A 16,459-nucleotide genomic window follows, 5' to 3' on the forward strand; every position below is an offset into this window, starting at 1 on the left:
CATGTTGCCAGCCAATTACAGCCCTACTGCAGGCTCACACATGCGGCATCAATGGCAATGCAGCTGGCACACGATGCACTAAATAATCCTGTCTGCATCACTTCATCCATTACAGAACCGCTGAGTTCACATGACTCCATACATTATAGACTTATCTGAGTAACAAAAACATGAATACTTCATTACAGTTCTTATGAAAGTATCTCTTTTTTACTTGAGCACTTTTATTCCTATATTTTAACACAAATATCCGTACGTTAAACTCCTCACGTTTTAAGAGCAAGGTCTTTGCATATCACACAAGAGAAACAATTTGCCACCTGTCAATTTTTGCCGACAAATAGAGAAATGAAGATGTATACTCCAAAAGATAAGATAAAAAGAAGAAGAAGAAGACCTACAATCTAAAATCTCAGTCACTTGTGCACATCATGAATGGGAGAGTGAATATGAATGAATAATTGGGGGGGGGGATACATAAAAAGTTATATGATGAACAAGAAGAAACTATGTATTCCTTTATCATTTTTCAGTCAATAATCAAATTGAGGGTAAACAATATATACAAAAATGAGAACTGCTTAAAAATAGTAGTGGTAGTAGTTCCATCACATTCTGATTTCTGCATTCATATATTGCCTAACTGAAAATGAATATTTAAAATACAACCATTATTGTCTCTTGTTGTCATTTTTGCCCATGATAAAATACATACTTTCCGCTTTTTAACTGTATTCTAAAGCCACATAATGAATCTAATACATCACCTTTAAATACAGTGTTTTTGGGCCAGTATTACAGAATACAGAAATGAACTGGAGCAGGAGCAGCCCATACAAAGCTGACGTCGTACGTAAGACGGGGAGGAACCGCCTGCAACATCAGCGGCTTCTGATTGGATGCTAAACAATGTACTTACCGGAAGTACGTTCGTCGCCAGAGCGGGAAAGTAGATCGGCTAAACTGCTGTTAGTAGCAATAGTCTGAACAGCTCTTAGCCGACTAAGTCTAACTATAACAACTGACTTAGGCCTCTGCTTTATAGAGATTCAGTTTGTGAGACATTTGTATCGGAGTTCGCTCTGTTAACGATTGTCATATAAGGTGAGTAGGATTCATGTTTTAGCAGAATGAACGGTTAACATACGGCTAATAATGTTAGCTAGCTAACTGTAAACAGGCCAATGCGGCTGGGATGCATGCTGCTGAGCTAGCGTCTGTCATTTGTAACTCGAAAAATGTTTTTCGTTACGTGGAAAATTAAGCTACATATGACATTGTCATTCTGTTTATTCAAGGTAACGGAAGTTAATGTTATTGTAACGGTTCTAATATTGAACTAACTCAGGAATGGACTGCATCAAGTAAAAAAGCATAGTTTTAAGACGTAGACTTTTACAAATCTTATTAATGAGCTTTTGCTACGAAGTGACAGTAAAGCGTGTATAAATTACTAACTACATCACCATTAGTTTATAACAGTTTTGTTGCTGCAGTCAATTCACACTTTCAGTGGTGAAGTCGTATTCCTTAGTAAACTGTCAATAAACTGAAAATACTCCATTACAAGTAATTCGGCATCATAAAGATAGATTTTTACACAAATGGAGGCTCTTCCCTCGGTTACAAATTGGTTTTACCACAAAATTACAAGACATGTCATTAAGACGTCACATCATACAAAAACATTCTTTGACACAGTAGTCACAAGTCATTTCATTAGTTCATATATACGTCTCCATAGATAAACTTGAGAAGACCAGACAGGCATCCTACATCCATCAGGTGTTTACAAACTGTTGATTTGATTTCAGTTAATGCATAGGGATAGTATTTTCTCCTTGATGGCATTGTTTCAGGAGGAGAGGCTATGTGCCACCCACATCATTGTAAGCTTTATTTCTAGTTCTGACCCTGTAAACGTGTTTCATAACATGTTACCGGCTGCTGTTAGCATTTTTGAATCATTCTTTTTCTAGGCCTGAAAAGGACAAACACTTAAAATTATTAAATGAAAGCAACATAAAGCATTGGAATTACTGTATATTGTTGTCATCATCAAACAACAACAGTTTCTTTAGAGAATATATTCTTTACTGTGCTTATGATGTAAGTTCCAAGATTTCATTCAAGATTATGGTGTTTGTTTTCCACATATCCATGTATCTGTAAAAAGTGTGCATTTCATTAGTTAGTAAAACTATAATGTTTTCAGCTTTGCATCAATGCATTGTCAGCTAATTTAAGAAGATTTTAAAATTATCTATTCATTTTAAGAGGGACACATAACCGCAACTATGCCTTATGTAATTCCATACTTGTTTACATTATATTGTTTTGCCCACAGTGGAAGCTTAGCTCCTCTGAATAACTGCTTAGTGCATATGTGTGACAACCCTCTAATAATTCGTCTCCAGGTTTATTGTCTGAATATTTTCAGCTAATGTTGCTGCTGTGTTTCAGCTGTTGTGAGCTGAAGCAGGAGGAGCCATGCAGGCCTTTTTGAAAGGAGCAACTGCCCAGAGCACCAAACCCCAGAAAGACAAAGCAACAGCAGGGCCTAGCACAGAGAAGAAAGCGAAGGCTGTACCCTGGGTAGAGAAATAGTAAGTATGAGGATAAAGCTCTGTGTAATGAAAAGATGCTGAGTGCATACGAATCTCCTGTACAGCAGATATTAATTCATCTGTACTGATGAGGAATCATCTGTCATCAAATGCAAAAACATCCCTAGAACTGACATACTGTTTCTGTAACTCACAGCAGACCAAAATGTGTGGATGAAGTGGCCTTCCAGGAGGAGGTGGTGGCAGTGTTGAAGAAGTCTCTGGAAGGAGCGGATGTGAGTATCAAGTTCTCATGGTAACTGTTACATGTAAGATTTTTTTTTTTTTTCTTTAATCAAGATCTTTTTATTGAAGTTTTCTTAGTATAATACAAGTGCAGTGCTGAATGGTCCTTACACAAATCTGAAGTAAGCATGAGTGTATATTAATCACAGCTAGCACATGTAAGATTTAAAAAGAAAAATTATTGGTGTGAATTAGAAAATAACTGATAGGCAGCATCTAAAGTGAACTGTTTGATTCAGTAAGAAGGGTAGATATGTTAATAAAGGTCTGGCAATGCAAGACTGAACCTGCAACCAATTGACCATTTGAAACTTGGTCAAATAAGGCTTTTCTCATCTGCAAACATTTGGTCTACTATTAGGGGACAGTCTTATTTAATTCTACAAAGACATTTATAAATTATTTAAAGTGTCACATTCATGCTTTTCTTTGCAGCTGCCCAACCTGCTCTTCTATGGTCCTCCTGGAACAGGAAAGACATCAACTATCTTAGCTGCTGCCAGAGAACTGTTTGGGTGAGTAAAGACTTTAGGATTATGGATAAGAAAGGCACACACTTATGCTGTGCTGCTCTAAAGCTGTATGATAATTGGGTGAATCATGTTCTTTCTGCATGTTTGTGTGTCAGTCCCGAGTTGTACAGACAGAGGGTGCTGGAGCTCAATGCCTCTGATGAGCGAGGCATCCAGGTGGTCAGAGAGAAGGTCAAGAACTTTGCTCAGCTAACAGTGGCTGGAACTCGTCCAGAGTGAGTGAACACACAGCACACTGTTGTCTGTATTTATTTATGTCAGCTCTGTCTTCTGCTAGTCGGTCACTGTTGTGTTGTTGTGCAGCGGGAAGCCATGTCCTCCTTTTAAGATCATCATCCTGGATGAGGCTGACTCTATGACGGCTCCCGCTCAGGCTGCTCTCAGACGCACCATGGAGAAGGAGTCACGCACCACCCGCTTTTGCCTCATCTGTAACTACATCAGCAGGTCAGCTGACACACCCCTCATCGCACAAACACAAGTTGTGTGTCGCTGATCTGACCACTGCATGTGTCTGTCATTTCAGGATCATCGAGCCTCTCACATCCAGATGTTCCAAATTTCGATTTAAACCTCTTGCCAATCAAATCCAGGAAGAGCGTCTGCTGGACATTTGTGAGAAGGAGAACCTCAAGTACACTAAAGAGGTAAACACATGACATTCAGAAACTGCTGATGTAACGTTGAACAAAATCAGTAAGAAACTGGAAGTGCATGTGCACTGTGGCTCACAGGGGAGTTTGATTATCCAGCTTTAACTAATATCAGAAACAAGTACATTCCAGGGGTTATTAGCATTTTGAAGGCTGCCAGAGTATAACAGGATAAGTTAATACTAAATGAATGTAGTAATAACCATCAATCATTTATGATAGGCTTTTAGGTTTTGAGGTGATGTCCAGTGATTTTACATGAATGGTGTCAGTGCATACAGGACGGTCATTAAAAATATTAAGAGTAGCTCTAAAAGGTAAAGAGTATGCAGTAAAAGGTTTTAAATTTTATTCAATATGTCCATTAACACTGGTGCTTTAATATTCTGGGAAAATCTATGTTCATTCGTACAAAACCTGTTTGAGTATGATTACAATTATACTGAGAATTTGTTTTTGATTTAATAGTGGCATTACTGAACATAACAACTTAAAACTTCATCCAGATCACCAGTGAGACAAACCCTGTCCCATGCTGCTGAAAAACATCCCAGGAGGAACTGAATATCCTCTCATTTTGGATAATGATAGACATACTGTGGATTTAAAAAAAAAAAGTCTACACACCCTTGTTAAAATGCTAGGTTTTTGTGATATAAAAAAATTAGACCAAAATAGATAATTTCAAAACTTTTTCCACCATTAATGTAACCTATAACCTCCACAACTGAATTGAAAAAAGAATTGAAATCTTTTAGGGAGGGGAAGTAAAAAAATAAACAACTGAGGTAATGTGGTTGCACAAGTGTGCACACCCTCTTATAATCGGGGATGTGGCTGTGTTCACAATTAACCAGTCGCATTTTAACTCATGTTAAATGGTAGTCAGCACACACCTGCCACCATTTTAAGTGCCTCTGATTAACCCCAAATAAAGTTAGACTGTTCTAGTAGGCTTTTCCCGACATTTTTGTTGTCACATCTTACAGTACAAGCCATGGTCCACAGAGAACTTCCAAAGCATCAGTGGGGTCTCATTGTTCAAAGGTGTCAGTCAGGAGAAGGGTACAAAAGAATTTCCAAGGCATTAAATATACCATGGAACACAGTGAAAAAAGTCAACATCAAGTGGAGAAAATACAGTCACAGAAAAAATTATTAGACCACCCTTGTTTTCTTCAATTTCTTGTTAATTGTAATGCCTGCTACAACTGCAAGGTACATTTGTTTGGACAAATATAATGATAACAACAAAAATAGCTCATAAGAGTTTAATTTAAGAGCTGATATCTATCCATTTTCCATGTTTTCTTGGTAATAACCAAAATCACTTAAGTTCTTACATCAATAGCTATGGCATTGTACTGACAGACAGTGCTTTTAGGCATTCCATGTTTTCCTTTCTGTCTGTTTTAGTTACATACACACAGGAGTTGGTACTTGATTGCATAACCATTATTTTTGATGACGTTTGATGGTCTAATAATATAGCACAACAGTGACATTACTGAGAACTGGACATGCCTCCAAAACTGATGAAAAGATGAGAGGAAAACTGGTCAGGGAGGCTGTCAAGACGCTGACAGTAACGTTGAAGGAGATGCAACAATTTCTTGCAAATACTTGAGATGGCATTATTTTACATCACAAAAATCTGGCATTTGAACAGGGGTGTGTAGACTTTTTATATCTACTGTAGAGCTAGATATCAGGCTGCTGTCAGCTTGACATAACCATCAGCTCCCAGAGCAAATAACTTGGTAATCAAAAATAGAATTACCAAAGAAGTCAACTAATAAATAGACCTGATAATGGCATTAGATGTGCACAGATGGTTTGTATGTTCCTGATGCTGCTCTCCTCGTTCGTGACTCGGTCCACTTGTCAGTTCTGTGCGACTGCTTTCACAACTTGTCCTCTTCAATAACTATGTGCTGACTTTGTTGTTGCAGGGTATAACAGCGTTGGTGAGAGTGTCTGAAGGTGACCTACGGAAAGCCATCACATTCCTGCAAAGTGCCGCACGCCTTAACGTTGACAAGGAGATCACAGAGCACGCCATCATCGAAATAGCAGGGGTGAGACTGGGACGAATTATGATGGACAGTGTGTATTTTAGAGTCCAGCCGTCAATTACTATTTGACATGTTATACTTTTGCTGTGCTCTGTCTTGCAGGTCGTCCCTCCTAAAGTGATCGACAACCTGCTGAACATCTGCTTCAGAGGGACGTTTGAGAAACTGGAGGTTGCAGTTAAGGTATCGGCTAGGTCATCATTAAAGAGATGCTCGGATTATTATGAAGAAATATGAGTCCTGTTGTCTCATTCTGAATGTGTCCTGTGTCAGAATGTGGTGGATGAGGGTTACGCAGCCACACAGATCCTGAGTCAGCTTCATGAAGCCATCATAGAACAGGACCTGAGTGACAAGCAGAAGTCCGCCATCACAGAGAAGATGGCGGTAAGTCTGATCCAGTGCTTCCAGTTAGAGGATGAACATAAAGTTACATAATATGGCTGTAATTGAAGTAAGACTGCTGATGGACAGTGCAATTGATATGAACTGAAAATTGTAGAAAGATCTGTTGAAAAGGAATAAAGTATGTCATTTTGTCAATACAAGAAGCAAAATGCTAGTGTGTGTAATGTATATGGGCAGTCAGAATCCAATTCTATTTTTAACATTTTCTTTGCCAAAAAATAAGTCTCTATAGTTAAGTCTAAGACCCCATGTCCACATTGTGGTTTCTACTGACAGAAAAGCACTAAAAGGGTGCTTGGATTTAATTTTGGTTTCTGTGACAATGTATTATCGCTCTGACCTCTGTTGTTTGAAGGACTAATAAAGATATATATATATATATATATATATATATATATATATATATATATATCAGAAAGGAAAGTATATCACTCACCAAAAACATTCAGCGTTCAGTTTCCAATTAATCTGTTCCGCTAATGGGCATTTCTGTCAGCTATATTTAAATATTAGCTGCTGACTAGTTGTCATACAAATAACCACAATTAAAGATTTTTTTTCTTCTGTTGATTTTCTGTATCTAGTATATGCCTTTAAATGGTATTGAATACTAGAATTTGTAAATAAAAATTGCGTTGAGCTTTCAGGTCTTTATAGATGCCTGTGCAGGAAGAGGGTGATGATAACAGTGGTTTTTGTGAAAATGTTTTTGGAGCAGCTTCACAAAAAAGATAGTGTTCTTAAAAAGAATAACACACTGTTTAATAATTGAAATATTATGTACACAAAACAAGCAACAAATCATAAAATCCCAGACTACAGGTGATGTTTTTGTTGCCTAATTCTTGCCTTGTTATATTTATGTTATGATATACATGAGATATGTGATGTGCACCTGTAGGTACAACAATTGTCTTCTGTATGTGTTTTGCATCAACCATTTTGGTTGAAATGCTTTTTATGATGCAAAATGAAAATGATCAATAATTCCTCTCAGATACAGGGTGACACAAAAAAACGGGAACTTTTTAACAATCCAATAAAACCAAGAGTGATGGAAGAAAAATATTTTCTTCATAGTAATTGAAACCTTAAAACATGGCATTTAAGAAACAATGATGGAATTTTCATTTTTTTAAAATTACTTCCTGTAGATGGCGTCCTCCTGTACGAATGCATTCTTGAAATCTGCTGTTGAGATTCCTCATTGACCGCTGCAACATCTCAGCTGGGATACTGTGAATTTCATCCTGAATTCTCTGCTTTAACTCATCCAGAGTTCTTGGTCGAGTCGTGTACACTTTACTCTTGAGATAGCCCCACAAGAAAAAATCACAAACGGACAAATCTGGTGATCTAGGGGGCCAGGGAACGTTACTGAATCTTGAGATCACACGGTTACCGAACAATTCTCGCACAACCGCCAATGGTTACTAAAATGGGGGTGTGTTTACTTGTTCAAGGTCACTGTCTCGCAGTGCTGCCACTTGCTCATCTCTGCCAATACACACTTCAAAAATTCCTGTTTTTTTTTGGGTCACCCTGTACATTAAAACTAAAGTAATAATACTATTGTATGTGAAAGAACATTTCTTGTCATAGACTTAGAACCTCATAATAGCGCATTTCTAAAACATTGGGCGATATATTTACTGGTATGAAATACTGAGAGCTGGCGGGTAAAGATTTTTTTTTTTAATTTTTGTGGGACCATGTAAAATAACAGGAACAAATTAAAGTAGTTTACTAATTGGCATTTGTCAGCTACATTTATGTTCTTTTGATTGTTAACAGCTAACAACAATAAGAGATGGAACGTGAAGTCATTCCTAGTTTGGTTGGGATTTCTCTACCTTGTATGTATGTATGTACAGTTATGGAAAAAATTATTAGACTATCAAAAGTAATCAAAAACATTGGTTATGCAATCAAGTACTAACTCCTGTGTGTATCATGTGACTAAAACAGACAGAAAAGAAAACATGGAATGCCCAAAATCACTGTTTTTGTCAGTACAATGCCATAGCTACTGATGTAAGAACTGAAGTGATTTTGGTTATTATCAAGAAAACCATGGAAAATGGCTAAATATTAGGTCTTAAATTAAACTCTTATGAGCTATTTTTGTTGTTATCATTATATTTGTCCAAACAAATGTACCTTTAGTTGTACCAGACATCAAAATGAACAAGAAACTGAAGTAAACAGGGGTGGTCTAATCATTTTGTCAGTGACTGTATGTGACTAACGGTGCCTTCTAGTGGTCATGAGCTGTTTATACAGGATTCACCAGCATGTTACTGCAGAGAGCAGACTATGGAGACGAGTACAAGGAGGACAGTGTTGTGGAAATCCTCACTGTGTTTGTTCTTTGTGTTTCAGGTGGTGGATAAGTGCCTGACAGACGGCGCAGATGAGTACCTGCAGATGTTGAGTCTGTGTTCAGTCATCATGCAGCAGGCGTCGCAAAACAACTGAAACCGCCGCACAGCTGCACAGTGCGAGTGCTACCGCCAGCCTCCAGAGGGACCAAGAGCTCAGACAAACACTGCAGTCATGTTGAGCTCAGCTAGTTCACACTGAGCACACTGTGGTCGAACACAAGAGCTATCACTGTCTTCTACCAGGAACAACAGATGAGCACTTCATGTAGAAACCCAACAACATGTCAACAAAGCCCTGCATTCGTCTGGGAATGTAGACGCACCCAGATGTCACAGTTTTTCCTCTTCCTTCATGGTTTCCAACTTATCTTTGTAAATTCAATGTATTTAGGGTGCTAATAAATGTTCTTTTGTACTAAATGAAAGGGTTTGTTTTTTTTCAGAATTTGTCGTAAGTTTATTCAAAGGTTGTTTTTTATCTCCATGTTTATTAAAAAGGCAACAAATTATCACTTCAGCTGAACAAAAACATAAATTTGGTTTTCCATGAGCTTGCACTATGCATTACAATCTTACCTGACATTTCTAATTTAATTACATTATTATGTGTTTGTATATAGTCTGTAGTTTATAAAGAACATACTGTACTGTATATACCATGGATGTCAAATTCATTTTAGTTCAGGGACCATAGCCCAGTTTGATCTCAAGGGGGACTGACTAGTAAAAAAATAGCATAACAACCTATAAATAATGACAACTCCAAATGTTGATTTGTTTTAATGCAAAAAAGTAAAATTATGTTATGAAAATCTATATATTATCAAACTGTCCTTTCACAAGAAATGGGAATTACCTGAAAAATCAAACTTTGTAACACTATTATGTTTCTGCTTATCATTCACACATTACATTGCATTACATTTTACAGATCACAGTGGATCTACAGAGGCATGACACATTTAGTCACAGGCATCTGGAGCTGGAAAATATAGCATTTAAATTTATGCTTAGAAAAATTTGTGATAATGTCTTTCCAGGCCATATGTTTGACAGTCCTGGTATATACTATTAGGACAGTATTAGTGCTGTCCTTCAACAGTACAGTGTGTATGGGATTAAGGCCAAGTAATGTACAGATCTGCAGTACATCTCTATGGTAATGAAGGATTATATCTCCTAGTGCAGCTCTGATGTGTGTGCACACTGTTTGGACAACGCTGGAGTCGTGTGGCCCGGAGTAAACCCAGAACACCAAGACAGATCTCATAAACTAACAGTAGGACAGGTACCTTTTCAAACAACACTTAACATTTTAACATCAGAATGACTTTGTGCAAACACTGCTGCTCTTTCTGCTGTGAACAGGAAGTTTTGGATACATCTGTCTTGGTTTTTGGAGGTTTTTTCACACACCCTTTAATTTCTTATGTTACATCAGGTGAATTTATGTACATCATCACAGCAAAAAGAAAAAGGCAAGTATTTTATAGCATTATTCATACACAAGGCAATTTAAAGTGCTTTACAAAGGCATGGAAATACAGTTAAGTCAAGGACAATTACAGTAATACCATAGAATGCAGACAAAATAGATTTAAAAGGAATGAGTCAATACCAAAATAATAAAAGATATTTAAAAAAAAAATCTAACTCATCAACAGAGCAAGATATTAGATGAATAAAAGTGCATTAAGAAAAAATGGATGAAGAATTTATGAACAAGCTGCAGTGAACAATAGCATTTTCAGTCCTAATTTAAGTGAACCGGCAGTTTGTTCCAAAAGTGAGGAGCATAATAACTGAATGTTGTTTCAGTTTGATTGGTTCTGGTTCTGAGGACACACCACAGACCTGTCCCAGATGACCAGAGGGGCCTGGATGCTTCATAGAGAACAAATAAGTACTGTAAAAAATATACTGTATTTCTGCCCAGAAAAGTGTAAGTCAAAGCAACTGGTGAGACCTTACTGTGGAAATACTACATATGCTTCAGCTTTTTAAAAATAACTGCAGTACTTTGAAGTACTGTGAATAATATATTGTACAGGGTGGGGAAGCAGAATTTACAATGAACATTTAGTTGTTTTTTTCTCAGCAGGCACTACGTCAATTGTTTTGAAACCAAACATATATTGATGTCATAATCATACCTAACACTATTATCCATACCTTTTCAGAAACTTTTGCCCATATGAGTAATCAGGAAAGCAAACGTCAAAGAGTGTGTGATTTGCTGAATGCACTCGTCACACCAAAGGAGATTTCAAAAATAGTTGGAGTGTCCATAAAGACTGTTTATAATGTAAAGAAGAGAATGACTATGAGCAAAACTATTACGAGAAAGTCTGGAAGATACTATTAAAGAAGAATGGGAGAAGTTGTCACCCGAATATTTGAGGAACACTTGCGCAAGTTTCAGGAAGTGTGTGAAGGCAGTTATTGAGAAAGGAGGACACATAGAATAAAAACATTTTCTATTATGTCAATTTTCTTGTGGCAAATAAATTCTCATGACTTTCAATAAACTAATTGGTCATACACTGTCTTTCAATCCCTGCCTCAAAATATTGTAAATTTTGCTCATACCCCCCCGTAACTATAAAGTACAAAAAAAAATTTAATGGCAACATCTAAAGCAGGGGTGTCAAACTCATTTTAGTTTAGGGGTCACAGTAAAATGAGCATAATAAATGTATAAGTAATAACAAATAGTGTTTATTTTAGTACAAAAGAGTAAAAGTGCAATTTCTACAATATTATGCCTCAGCTTCTCATTTACAAAGGCACAAAACATGTAGTAACAGGCAGAATATTGTACAAATACATCTATTTTTCTTAAGAAATTTCAGGTTGTTTTGATTATTCACTTTTTTTGTGTGAAAATATAGTTTGTAAATGTAAACATTTTCATATAATTTAACTATTTTCACACTAAAACAACACTAAAAAAACATGGAGTTGTCATTATTTATCTGTTTTTATTACCCTTCCGCCAACATCTGGCCCGAGGGGTATTGTAATCGTTTTGTCTGTCCATTCAACGACATAATCACATTATCTGGAGAATGCATTGAGATATCTGCACCAAATTTATACTGCAAATGTATCTTGGCATGGAGCAGAAGCCTATTGAAAATAAGTGACCTTGACCTACTTTTTCAAGGTCAAATCGCCTGGTGCCTTGTGCAGTTACTGAGCACTTTCAAATATAAGTATGTATGTAATAAGTTTTACACAAAGACAATCTAATCTAAATTATAGGGCAGTAACTTTCAACAGAATCTTACACTATATTTGGCCGAGGGGGATTAAAAGTGTGCAGCATGTTATGTTTGTACTACTATTTTACTAGTCTGATGCATTTAAGACAAATTGTTCTGTATGTAGCCCAGGATGTAAAATGATTTTGACACCACTGGCTATTAATATGTTCAATGTAATTTTTCTACCTTAAAAATTCATCCTGCATGGTTGACACTCCTAAAAGTATTATAAACTTATGTTATACAGACTTAATGGTAACACTGGGTTACAAAAAATGTTTTTTGCAAGTTGTCTAGGTTTTTTCAACTGAATTAGGACCATTTTGCACCGCTAAATCCAAAAATGACATCTGTTTTTCTCAATCAGGTCAGGTTTTTTTGCTAATTTGATTTTGAAAAATTTGATCTTCTCACAAAATTGATACATTTTTGTGACTTTATCAGTTGATTTTTTATATAGTTCTCACCCAAAATAGGTTTTAAGAGAAAAAAAATCATTTGATCACTTGATTCCTGTTAGGTACAATGGTGTATTCACCGCAGATGTAGCAGAATACGTCAGGCTTATTTTTGCAAGATCTTCTAGTCGAAGCCATTTCATTCACCTGTAATATTAAAAAAAAACATTAATCATAAATTGGCAAAAGTAAAATCTTCAGAATTCGTTTATTGCAAGAAATATGAAAGAATTTTGTATCATATGATGAGAAAATGCCCATAAATGTAAGCAAAAATGTTAAAAAGCCAATATGTAGCATAGTTCAGAAAGTTGACCTGATTGAGCAAAATTAATGTGATTTTTGGATTCAGCACACCAAAATTATCCTAAATCAGCTCAAAAAACTTAAAACCAGTGTAATGCATCGAAGGACATGTACTAATTTGTTGAACTTCATCCCGCTCCTTTTCAAATATGTTTTTTTTCTTTTTTATATATTGTTTTTTCCTTGTATTTGGTTTTAAATGTTGACATTTGAAATAAAAACTAACAAGCAAACAAACAAGATACTGATGGTCCCGATAGATAAAAAAACAAAAAGTAAAATTAAGATACATGCAGAAGTCTGTTAGTTTGTTAGTCCCTGCAAGTAAAAGGAACATTTAACAATTTTAGTCTAATATCGACTAATTTAGAGACAGATACTGTGTTATAATAGTCTGAGTATTCGTTGTGTCTGTCACCGCTCGTTCATTTGTGTGTTTGAAGCTGTGACACTACAGGTTTATTTCATAGGACACATCGGCTTAATTTGTTCTCTAGGTTCTGGAATGATGCTTTTTATGTTTGTGAAGTTAACCTCAGGTATTGGATGCCAAACTGAGTGTTTAGTATTTATTCTTGGAGTTTTTGCTGTTGTAAAAACCAAAATACACTAAGGATAAACCTCACCTTTTTACGAGTAGTTAAAGTTTGGTTTTGGGGGTGGCCTATGTGGATAAACCCACAATGACTTATTCTCATAAACTGTATTTTTACTGTGGGTATTTCCTGCTTTTAGGCTAAAGGGGTTGCTCATGAGTTTATTACACTTGGCCATCATGCTTAGTTGTCCAGAATGACACGAAGAAGACGCTGCACACAAAAATATTAAAGGAGAAATTTGGATTTTTCTTTAGTTTATTCTGAATGTGTTCAAGCATTTTAATGGCCAGACAATAGCAAAAAAAAAAACAAGTAACATGGTCAATTTAAGATCAACTGTTTGGTTTATTTTGATGAAAGATAAACTGCAACGTACAACACTATGTTATATAGTTATAACATACTTTAGCTTTTCTTAATCATGATATTCTTATTGACTGTGTTATCGGATAAAACTTAAATAGTGAAAGGAAACAATGAGCAAAAGCAGTGGTTTTATATGAACACAATTTTATCTTTTGTTTGTATGGTTTTAATTATTCTACATTTTTGACGAAGTTTTTTTTTATTGGCCTAGATATTAAAAAACACACATTGTTGGAATAATATCTCTTTCACACAGCTGCGTATACCCTTTTCTACAGATATCACTGGTTGAAACCACTCATACTCTGTCCTTAGTCTTGGTCCCTGATCTTTTCATTAGGTAGAATAAGGGGTGCAACAAAATACTGCGACAATTCGACACTATATATTATTACCATTGTTATACTGTCAGTAATAGCAGCTGTAGTTTTAAACCTGTAAAGCATGAATCATTAAATTATTGACAGAAAATTCCAGTTCTTTGAAACTGGAGGCTTTATTGATCCTTCTGAACAACCCAAAAAAGTATTTTTTCAAAGATCAATTTATGAGTTTTAATTTTACATCATTTGATACATCGGGTCTCAATGCTCAAATATTATTATTTTTGAGCAAACAAAAACATAATATAACACAAACATGTCTAACAAATTGATAATTCCTTTTCAAAATTGGCAAAGTTCTGACTCCTTCCTCATGAATGACAATCTTGTAGTGTCACTGGAAAGGCCTCTGGTGAATGAATTCCTCCCCCCTGGTGGATTATCTGTGTATTGCATGTATCTAATTGTATACATCAGGTTATTCAAGAAAAAAATATCACACTGATCATGTAGAGGGCTTCAAAACTCATGTATCAAATATAATACGTTTGGCGCTGCAAACCTAAGACTGATGACAGAGGTTTGTTTCAACCTCTAACTGCTGCTGTTGTCATGTATGTTGTACACTAGTTTCACCCACTTGCCTCGTGCACTTGAATGCAACACACAGATTGAGGCAGGAAGTAGTGTTCTACCACTTGTCACACCACTTATAATAATAATAATAATAATAATAATAATAATGATAATAATAATAATAATAATAATAATGATGATGATGATGATGATGATAATAATAATAATAATAATAATAATAATAATAATAATAATAATAATAATAATAATGATGATGATGATAATAATAATAATAATAATAATAATAATAATAATAATAATAATAATAATAATAACAACAACAATATGAAGAAGAAGAAGAAGAAGAAGAAGAAGAAGAAGAAGAAGAAGAAGAAGAAGAGACTTTCTTCAGGGAGTCCCCACCCTTCACACCCTTCACACCCTTCACACCCTTCACACCCCTGTCCACATCCTTCTCCACCAGCTTCCTCCCCTGGTCTATAATATGATATGACATGGACACATCTCTGTTGTTTGGTAGACACAGCAGTGATTTTCCTGCAACTCTTCTTCTTCAGGAGGCTGAAGAGGGCCACACTCTATGGACATCCAGGTCAACATGTATAGGAGAACAGTTTGTTCCCACTTCAGTCTGCAAACGCAGCATGAAGAGCAGACAAAACATTCACAAAGTGCCCTCCCTCACATACTGACTATTCTCACTCTTCTTGCCCTTGGGAAGGAGATTCAGGTGTCTGAGAATCAGGTAAACCGGCTTTAGAAAAAGCTTTTATCCTAGCATCCTCAGACACCTGATCTGTGGCTCCCAGAGAACGCCACCACCTCTTTTCACTCAACTGATTGGTCTAAGCCTGTAAACACATATCATCTGCTCCTGCACCCCCCCCCCCCCCCTTACTTATTTTCCTTTGTATTGTTACACATCTTGTTTACACCACCAGCAAATACTGGTCATACCGTTCCCACAGCCCTTTACTGAGCACAATGCACTTTACTTGTATGAATTATATATTTTGTTTACTTTTTTAAATTAACTTTTATTTTTACTCTTTACCTTTTATTCTTGTTCATGTATTGCTTTATGTCTGTAGTACAAGGAAGCACATAGCTGATCCATGCCTTATGTATTGACAATAAACTAAAAAAAAAGAAAAAGAAAACTAAACTACCTTGAAGTATACTAAAAGCTGAATTGACAAAATTGCAATGTATTGCCTTGATTACAGTATCTAGAATCATAGCCCCACAATACGTATTGTGTTTCGATATTTGCCCTGGTTTGGGTAAGGAAACATCTCACTATATACCCTAACTACAAAAGATTTTCATAAAGGCCCTTAAAAGTATTACCCACTACCCAAAAATTAAGTCATGATATTTTTTAGAGGGAAAAGGGTGGGGTTTGTAATCAACTTGCAATATTTGGCTCAACATACAACATCTGTTTGTTGAATAGAGACAGCAGCTGCTGGACTAAGGCTACTGTATTTGTAACAGCCAGGAATTTTGGCAGTTTTTACTATTAAGCTATTTTCATGATTAAAAAGTTTTTTGTTTTTTTTTTGTCTCATATTCCACCTTTTTTTCCTGATGATATTAGATTTTTATTTCTCGTATTGTCATATTTAGACTTTTTTTT

At 35.9% G+C, this 16,459-nt stretch overlaps 1 protein-coding gene across 1 annotated transcript; it reads left to right on the forward strand.

Annotated features, from left to right (window-relative positions):
- The first annotated feature begins 948 nt into the window (after positions 1-948).
- rfc4 (replication factor C (activator 1) 4) lies at positions 949-9,332 on the forward strand. Its single transcript, XM_030133270.1, has 11 exons — positions 949-1,104; positions 2,464-2,606; positions 2,764-2,842; positions 3,288-3,367; positions 3,481-3,600; positions 3,689-3,832; positions 3,912-4,032; positions 5,991-6,116; positions 6,216-6,296; positions 6,387-6,500; positions 8,904-9,332. Exons 2-11 carry the CDS (start codon positions 2,491-2,493, stop codon positions 8,997-8,999), a joined length of 1,077 nt encoding a protein of 358 aa, XP_029989130.1. The 5' UTR covers positions 949-1,104; positions 2,464-2,490; the 3' UTR covers positions 9,000-9,332.
- Positions 9,333-16,459: the final 7,127 nt, after the last annotated feature.

The sequence above is a fragment of the Sphaeramia orbicularis genome, chromosome 4, assembly GCF_902148855.1.
Source record: "Sphaeramia orbicularis chromosome 4, fSphaOr1.1, whole genome shotgun sequence".
In the NCBI taxonomy this organism is placed as follows: Eukaryota; Metazoa; Chordata; class Actinopteri; order Kurtiformes; family Apogonidae; genus Sphaeramia; species Sphaeramia orbicularis.

What these genes read in the sequence shown, in the direction of transcription:
- rfc4 (XM_030133270.1), top strand. Translation starts at nt 2,491, where the DNA reads ATGCAGGCCTTTTTGAAAGGAGCAACTGCCCAGAGCACCAAACCCCAG. An exon ending in AGTCTCTGGAAGGAGCGGAT is followed by an intron (nt 2,843 to 3,287) that starts GTGAGTATCAAG and finishes TTTTCTTTGCAG; the next exon opens with CTGCCCAACCTGCTCTTCTA. An exon ending in ACCTCAAGTACACTAAAGAG is followed by an intron (nt 4,033 to 5,990) that starts GTAAACACATGA and finishes TTGTTGTTGCAG; the next exon opens with GGTATAACAGCGTTGGTGAG.